The sequence below is a fragment of the Monosiga brevicollis genome, genomic scaffold (genome assembly GCF_000002865.3).
Source record: "Monosiga brevicollis MX1 MONBRscaffold_11 genomic scaffold, whole genome shotgun sequence".
Taxonomy (NCBI): domain Eukaryota; class Choanoflagellata; order Craspedida; family Salpingoecidae; genus Monosiga; species Monosiga brevicollis.
In genome coordinates, this window is record NW_001865048.1 from 1,120,858 (window position 1) to 1,129,939 (window position 9,082).

At 56.2% G+C, this 9,082-nt stretch overlaps 1 protein-coding gene across 1 annotated transcript, besides 1 other annotated feature; it reads left to right on the plus strand.

Moving 5' to 3' along the window:
• The first annotated feature begins 2,429 nt into the window (after window positions 1-2,429).
• Window positions 2,430-2,488: a sequence feature (Protein overlapping with rRNA (MONBRDRAFT_8633, EDQ89041.1) was converted to a misc_feature.).
• Window positions 2,489-3,523: 1,035 nt separating this feature from the next.
• On the plus strand, window positions 3,524-8,644 carry MONBRDRAFT_32606 (uncharacterized protein; the record flags this gene model as incomplete). The annotated part of the gene is made up of 7 exons (XM_001746095.1): window positions 3,524-4,935; window positions 5,104-5,144; window positions 5,240-7,110; window positions 7,207-7,888; window positions 8,177-8,234; window positions 8,328-8,432; window positions 8,473-8,644. The coding sequence occupies 7 exons, from the start codon at window positions 3,524-3,526 to the stop codon at window positions 8,642-8,644; spliced, it is 4,341 nt and encodes a 1,446-aa protein (XP_001746147.1).
• Window positions 8,645-9,082: the final 438 nt, after the last annotated feature.

Consider the following 9,082-nt stretch of genomic DNA (forward strand, 5'->3'; position numbering starts at 1 on the left):
GGCCCGGCCTGCGAGTAAGTGCCCCACAATATGTTGCGCACACTGCCTAGCCCAGGCGCTGCTTTCCCCACACTTGCGCACACTCATCCCCATCTCTGTTCCATGTAGCATCTACGTGGGCGACATTGAGTGTTCACAAACGAGCGATGTGCCTCTCTTTGTTGCAGCCCTTGAAGGTGTCACCACGCTTCGGGGCGATCTCATCATGAAGCGCTACTGCATCGTGGCCGAGGCCATCATTGCAGCCAACCAACTTACCACGATCGATGGCAGCGCCTTTATCTACGACCAAGAGTATCTTGAGCAATTTACTGGAGACTGGCCCGAGAACCATTGGCAGACTGTCACGGGCTGCGTGGCCATGGCCTACATCCCCCGAATCCAGCTCGTTGGCCGCACCGTCTTTTCCGAACTCACCTCGATCGGCTCATGCCCACTGAGCAAGGTGCAAAACTTTCTTACACCCAACTACGTCGAGGACTTTGTCAATCGCTCCACCGCCCCTCGGATCTCGATGATGCTAGTGTCTTTTGGGCGCAGCCTCTACGAATGCTTTGAAGGATGCGATGACATTACTCTCTTCTCCCACCTGCGCACCATGCCCGGCGCCTTTTTGCTCGACCTCCCGGCCCGCTACCTCAACGATGTGCTCGTGGAGCACCTTGGTGGACTTTACATCCGTGGCAGTCCGGCTCTCAAGGGTCTGGGCATGCCTCACCTGTCCTCCATCGGCGAGCACGGTCTGTTCCTTCGCGGGACTGGCTTTGAGACTCTTGACGACTTTGCCGGCGTTCAAACCGTCACTCTGGGCTTTGTTGAAATTATGGACAACGAGGACCTCCGCAACGTGCTGGCCTTCAACCCCACCATTATCGAGCGCACCGGCACGGTCAGCACCTCTGTTGAATTTCAGCTCGTATGCCAGAACGGCTATCATTCGGGCTTTCCCGAGACCGAGTGTACCTGCGCCTCGCCCGAGTACTCGGGCGAGCTGTGCGACACCATCACCGGTGACTTTTTCTGCACGGACTTTGCCCAAGCCGAGACCCTCAACCAGACCCTAGCCAACGTGCGCCACGTGATTGGCGACATTCACCTGACTGACACGTGCCTCGAGACATCCTACCTTCACCTGCCCTACCTCACCAGCATCGAAGGCAGCCTGTTCGTCAACTCTTTCGGCATGCCCATTGTCGAGCCAGGCTTTCCAAGTTTGAAGTCTGTCTCAACTGTGCACATTGAGTCTGTCCCTGCAACCAGCATCGATTGGCTGCCCAAGCTTGAGACGGTGGGCTCGCTGAGCATCCAGAACAATGACCAGCTCACCAATTTCTCGGGACTTGCCGCGCTGACCACCATCGACGGGGCGCTCGAGATCATCGTGTGCCCTGTGCTGACCTCATTCGCCGGCCTTGAGAATGTGGCGCGCATTGGTTCGCTCTCCATCGCCTCATCGGATCTTTTGACCAACTTTTCAGCCCTCAACGGCGCCGAGCCGGTGCTCCTGCTCGGTCAGAACTTTGCCCCAGCTCTGAGCATTGATGCGTGCGCAGACTGCGAAGCTCTTTGGTCGCACTTGGTGGAGACGGTCGAGATTGCTGACGGCGCCACCGTCAGCGTGCCGTGGTCTACTTGTGGCGGTTTTGGCACGGTGCCGGCTGGTAGCCTGTCTTGCGCCTGTAACCCAGGCTACACAGACTACATGTGCACCGGCTACGACGGCGATGACTTGATCTGCAACGTGTCGACCGCCATTGACGTCAAGGCGATGCTTGCTGGCGTCACCCACCTCTACAGCCCTCTAGTCCTTCTCGAATATTGTGGCGATGGCTTCAGCTCTGGACTTTTGGACACGGTGACATACGCAGCCGCTCTCTACTTTGACGAGTCCACCAATTACCAGGGCCAGATCCCAGCGGGACTGGGCTATGTGAGCATCTTTGATACGCTCTTTTCTGACATGTCGCTCTTTGGCGCAGTCACGCACATTGACAGCCTGGAGATTGACAGCAACGAATACATGACCACTTTGGATGGCCTCGAGAGCCTGAAGACAGCGGGCCAGCTCGTGGTTTACAACAATCCCACACTGACCAACGTGGATGCGCTCGGCAGCCTCCTCAGCGTCACCGGCGACCTCATCATCGTCAACAACGACGTGGACGTCAACGCCATTGTCTTTGACGTCAACGCCATCTCCACCAACACCACCCTAGTCACCGGCTAAGCCGAGCCCGCTGTAACCCGTCTGTGTTCGTTTCTGTTTACATGCCTTTATCGATGAATATCTGTTGTGCCGTGTCGCCGCCATGCTTGAAGCGCTTTATATTTGGTGTAGTCTCGAGCCGTTCCGTTTTGCTGGACAAATTGAGTCATCAACATGCATGTTTGCTTTTTGCGTACGAGATGCCTCGGATCGCATGCCCAAGCGAGGGTCGAAAGAGAGTCTGGTGAGGGGCCAATGGTGGATGATGCCAGATGTGTGTAAAGGCAGCGGGAGAATCCAAATTTTGTGGGTGATCGGATTCGATGTCCGGCGAGCAAGGTAAGCGATGCTTCACAAGCACGCAGCAATAGTACCACGTTGAGAGACCAGTGGATTCTTGTACTCTGCCATAGCTTCGTGAGATGATGGGGGCAGATGAATCACCCTCAGCAGCTTTTGCAGGACCTACGACCGTACGACATGAGCCCGACCGACTTCATAGCTGCTTATTTGATCGCTCGTCGAATTAGACAGTTATATGTAAGTGTGACTTCGATACACATTCACTTCGAGTCAATTTTTTTTTTTTGGTTTGATTCCCACGTTCGAGTTGACTCGACCTTCGGTTTGAGCTGCTGCTCGTGTGTGCACAAAGATGCCAAGGGCACGAGAAACCTCGTGCTCGTATTGCGATTTGAAGTTTCACAGTCGGATTGCGAGAGATCAGCATGTTGCTCGGGTGCGTTGGTTTGTCGCTCTCCCTGACTGCTCAGCAAAAGAATAATGGTCCCACCACCCTTGAACACGCAGATTCAGCCTCACCATCGTGGAATTCGTTCGTAGGTGCACCAGAAGAGCACGCAGATCACGCTACACGGAAGATTGCTGGTTCGGTACCGGGAGGATGACGGCTACTTCCATTGCCCAGTGGAAGGTTGCCACTACCGCCATGAATCCCCAGGGACTCTCAAATCTCACCTTCGGCATCTGCATGAGAAACCGACGCCACCAGTACTGCCGACTGTGACCAACGATCGGCCCGCTGTGTCTGAAGAGCGCGCTGCTGTGGCCAACGCTGGCCTGCCTGCTCGCCAAAAGCCAGCTCGAACGCGCATAAAAAAACGCACGGTAATTTTTGACCAACAGCACGGCATTGCCGGGGCTCGAATGTTTATGTGCGAGATTGGCTGTCTCGTGTCTTCCGTTTTTGAATCTCCCGTGTGCACGCAGTGCGGCCATGTTCTGAGAGGCAGGGTGACGCATCATCTGTTCAAGAAACACCATGTTCGGTGCAGCCAGGAAGACATCGATGCAGCCATGGCACTCCTGCGCCCACTGCAGCCCGAAGAGCCGCTGCTAGACCTCGGAGTTGAATCTGGGCCTCATAAGCCTATTGAAGGCATTCCCGTTCTGGACGGCGTGGGTTGCCCCTTGTGTCAGGCTTGCTTCACCACAAAAGGCAGTCTGTGGCATCACATCGTAGCCGAGCATCCCGACGAATCAGAGGCCAAGCAGCCGCCTCGACGCGTCAAGCTGCAAAAGCCGTTGCGAGGTGCCGGAGCCCGCTGTATCGAGGTCATTGTCGAAGAAGGCCACGATGCCTCGGCAGCCGACGTCAGCGAAAACGAGGAAGAGCTGGAGGAGCAGCAGCGGTTCAAGCAGCTGATCTCCAGCACTCAGGCCATGGCGTCAGAGGCCGAGGAGAAGCGCTGCCCGCACGGCGTTCACCAGATGCACCCGTTCTACGATAGCGTGGGCATGACGCTGATCCTGAGCGAGCTGACCCCAGAGCAAATTCTCAAGCTGGGCCACGACACCCCACCCGCACCACTTCTGTCAGGCATGCACGAGCTCTTCTGGGAGGCCCACGCACAACTGTCCCAGCACGGTCTGGCGGCTGCTTCCGTGGCGTCCTTGTTCGAAGATGAAGAGTTTCAAGTTGAGCCACAATCTTTACCCCAAGTATCTCCTGACACGATGGGCAGATACCTGAACATTGGGGCGCGCCTAGTGCATTTTTTACTGCTACTGAACGCGATGCCAGCCCCCGAGCCATCCAGCTTTTTGAGCCAGGTGCTTGCCAGCCGTGGGCAGGCCATAACTACAGCTGCCTTGGCCGTGCAAGAGGGGCTGGATGCGGGACTTAGCGGGGCAGATCTTGTCGAGCCCCTCGCGACCCTGTGGCTGGCGCTGGTGAATGCAGAGCTACACCTCTTTGACAACGACAAGGTGCACTTTGTCAATGTGTTTTTATTGTGCACGGCCGTGTCCAAGGGAGGCGGTGTCTTGCAGGACATCCGGCGCTGGACCACAACGCTGGTCGGTCTGATTTATATTTTCAAGCTGTTTTTGCTCCGGTTTGGCAAGGCACAGCGATGGGCCACTGCGGGTAAACTCAGAGCTTTCCTACAACCCGGACGGCTGGTGCATTTTTTGAGCCAGCGCATGGCGGCGGCTCGCTCTGCCAGCACGGCCGAGGGGCAGGTTGGAGTGGATATTGACGTGCAAACGGACGGTGACATGACGGACGAGGCGCTGCACACCATTGTTTGTCAAGGTACTGAACTCAACGTGAAAGAGATTGGGACCGCCCTGGCACAGATGCGCAACGATATGAAGGAGGTCTTGGACACCCATCTCTTGCTGGGATCTGGTCTGCGAGAGCAACACATTGGCGAGTATGCTCGGCTACGGTCGAAGGAGGATCGGACCAACAGGGTCAAGAATTGGTGGGTGGGCCATGGCAGCCCAGCTGAGCGGGCCCTTTTTGATCACATTGGCCAGACTCCGAGCTTGCGGCAAGAGTTTATCTGCACAGGGCTTGGCCCAGAAGGAGCTGATGAAGAGCTGACCTTTCGAGATGACCGCGTGCGGGAATGGCTTCTATTTGTGGGCAGGTTTAACCAGCTGGCGCTCACCTACACGCACATGGCTGGAGGTATGATTGCGATTGAGCAAAGACTCTGTTTGAGAAGCTTGGCATGTTTATTGCACCACTCTTATCTGTTTGCATTGGCTTTGGCGTTTTGTTAGGTCTGCCACCTCAAGCAACCGTATATCAAGGGCTATCCTACAAAAATGGCGTGGGCCGGCAACGGGCCGTGTTTTTTGCTGAAAAGCAGCTCTCCATATTGACTCGTCTGGGTAAAACCCACGGGCTCTCTCTAGATGAGCAGCACGCCTATCGGTACATGGACGAGCAAGTCAGCAAGCTGATTTTCATGTATTTGCTCTTGTGCAAGCCTCTGGAGCAAATGCTAACCAGCTGGCTGGAGAAGCGGGGCGCTCTTCAAACCCCTCGCGATGGCGGGCGTGGAACCTTCGACGATGATCAGGAAGAGGAGGATCTATTGGAGGACGAGGGGGATGAAGACCACATGAGCCACGACGATGGCATGACCTTGCGACGCGAGGTACAAGACGCTCAACGCCACTATAACAACAGCCACTTGCTCTTCAACATTGCGCCTCTGGAGACCATGCTTAGCCCAGCCTCCATCTACGCTGCCTTTCGTCGACAAATGACCACCTACCTGCATCAGCCTACGCTGGGAGTGGCAAAGTGGCGACACGCCGCGACCTTCTGGATGACAACATTTGTGACAAACCGGCTCTTTGCCGACCCCACAAGCACTTTGGGTAGCCTGATGCGCACCCAGGCACAGCCCTTGGGCAACATGGCCAAAGACTTCTTTGCTACCGCAACAAGCAACCAATTGCAAGCCAAAATGTCATCACGTCTGATGCATCAGCTGGCCTCACAAAGCTGGCATGCCTTTTTGGGTCTTGACCGCAAGCGCAGCGTGGCCGAGCTCACAGCCGCCAAGGAAGCTTTGGAAGTTCGCCACCCCATAAGCTGGAGCGGGTCATCAAAGCTTGAAGCAGGCGGGCGCATCATCATGGATACGCAAGCTGAGCATGATGTAACCTACATGACCCAGCTGGCCCAGCAGGCACGCATCTCGTGGGGCCACGGCTTTAAAAGCCAAGAACAATTGGACCTGGCAGCGGCCATTGACCAGCATCGGGCCGAGGATGGCTGGCTGATTGTTGTCGCGCCGCTAGACATGGACAAGACGCTTTGTACCATGTCCAAACTGGGTTGTCACCCGCATGCCGGCACGGTGCTGTGGATTGTGCCTTTTGCGACCTTGGCAGACAATTTGCTGCGGCGTTTGCAAGCGGCTGGCCACAGTGCGCAAAGGTGGCTGGGCCCCTCGACGCCGGTAGCAGCTGGCCTGGACGTGCTTATCATCACGACTGACAAGTTTGTTCGCGCGGGTTCTGACGCCCTGCACGCACGTGCTTGCTTTCAAGGCATTAGGACCGTGATTCTGGACGAGGCGCACACGCTCATCTCTGATGCCAGCCACCGGAACATGATGGCTCAAATCGGGGCCTGCGTGGCCTCTGGCGGATGGACCAACATCAAGCGCGTGGCGTTGACTGATACTTTATGCATGTGCGACCAAGAGCGGCTTTTTCGACAGCTGGGTCAGCAAGCAGGGGGCAAACTGTACCGCCTGGAAACGATGCGTCACGATGTGGAGCTGCGTGTGCATCATGGCGACCAGCGGGCCTTCTTGTCGCACGTGCAAGGTCTTGTAGACAGGCAGCGGATGACGCATCAGGCGAATGAGGAGCGTGTGCACATGATGGTCTTTTGTGACACGGTGAGCGAGGTGAAGCTGTTGTGTGACCAGCTGCACGCACGCGGCTATGCAGCCTTGCCTTACTATGCAGACTTGGAAGAGATGGCGCAAAAGGACCATCTGGCACGGTGGCAACAGAGTGAATGCGACGTCATTGTGGCCACCAGCTGTTTGAGCACGGACGCGGACCTGTTTACCGTCCGTCACGTGCTGTGGTATGGCAGTGGCCATGACGTTTATACCCTGGTACAGGTGAGTTGTTGCTCAGACGTCCGCAGAACTATTTCAATTTTTAAAAAAAGAATGAATTGTTCATTGAGCTAATGGTGTGCATGCAATCGGCTATAGGCATTTGGTCGGGCTAGCCGTGATGGAAAGGGCGGAGCTGCCGAGCTGTGGCTGCCAGTCAGGTGCGCCCCAGCACCTGGCATGGAAGCCTTTGTCGAGGGCAGTGTGTGTCGAAGGTGGACGCTTGGCAAAATGTTGGATCCCCGCGCTGTTACATGTCTTGCCACCGGCCAGGCTCTCTGTGACGTGTGCACGCAAATGGCGCAGGAAGTGCAGCCAAGCATCGCCGCACACAGTGAACATGTCACTCGATCGGGCGAGACTGCACTGGAACCAGTGATGGCTGATGCATCGCCACGGCCAAGTGCTGAACGACTTGATGCAGATATCGCAGAGCCTATGCCTGTGTCAGATTCACCCACGGTGTCAGATTCCGAGCTTCAGGCACAACGACTGGAAGAAGCTCGGGCGCAGCCAGTGCAGAACAGTGACAATCGTCAACCTCCAGCATCCGGCGTGACGACAGCCTCTGAAGCAGGCTCGGCCATGGCTGATTTTTTGCCAAGGCCACGTGCTGGACGACTTGACGAAGAGGCCGCGGAACCCATCATGTCTCTGCCAGCAACACCGACGGCATCTGACTTTGAGCTTGAGTTTGATTCCCTGACAGAACTTCAAGAAGATGATGCACCATGCTCTTCCATGCCAGATCTGCGGGCCAAAACCACTTCAGAGAGTGGAAGTGTGCCTCGGCCCGCAACAGAAGCTGCAGCTTCAAACGAGGCTACGCAGACTTCCACAGCTTTATTGCCTCGTCTTGGAGCACCGTTGCCATCTCTACCGGTACCTTCGGCCTTGCCGATGCGTTTGCCCGTCCCATCTGCTCCCGATGCCTTGCCACCACGGCCCAGGGCAAACGTTCCCTCGGCAGCGCTGCGGCATACGCGTGCCCGCGCTCTGGCGGAACGAACAGCTTCCCAAGCCTCATCCATGGAGAGCTCCTCTGACGGTGACGGCCCTCTTGATATAGACCCTGCCGCAAAGGCTGAGCCCACGCAGCACCCTTGCTCTTTGCTGGGCAAGCAAAGGTCTGGACTTTCTGGCGCACACTCTACGCGCCCTTCTGCCAAACGTGTGGCATCTGATACATTGCCCCCGGCTGCTTTATCATCGCGAAGCAGTGAGGCTGCGTCAATGCCACGCCTGAGATCAGACAAGCGAGCCAAGACGACGCGCTCGCGCCTGATCCACAAGGCGGCGGCTGACAAGTTTCTGGATGCGCTGAGGTTGATGCATGCCTATTGCATGCCATGTACCATTCGCCAGTCTCAAGCCGTCTGGAAAGCTCAACATACCTGTCCCGAATCAGACGACACATGCACCCGGTGCCATCTCGTGGGGCACAGTACCGACGAGTGCAACACTGATTTTGATTCTGCCACACAAGAATGTTGCGCCAGATGTGGCATGCCATCTAGGATCGGCGGCCATCCCTTGAAGCATCTGCCGGGCTGCGCAATTGATAAAGGCCTTGGACGAGTCTTGAGCTCCATTGTCCTCCTTGCCGACTGTCATCCGCGGCTGCGCCAACTGGCCAAGCGGATGGGATACGATCTTCAGCCCGGGACGCTGCAGACGCGACATTTTCGCGAAAGATTTATCGCATGGCTGTACATGGAAGACAAGCATCTGCCGGCAGGCCATTGGCACCTTGTGGAGTTTGTGATTGAAAGCGTTGAGATTTTGATCGGGGCAGCCGCGAGGGCTGTGATATGATAACAGAGGCGACAGACTTTTTTCATGGTTGGATAGTATTATAGTGAGGACCGAGACCACCATGATGCGTGTAACAGACCAAGACAATTATGCAAGTGTGTTTCAATAGCCACTGGGCTTTTTCTGTCATGCGGAATGAGCTGCGTCTTGCCAGGACGGA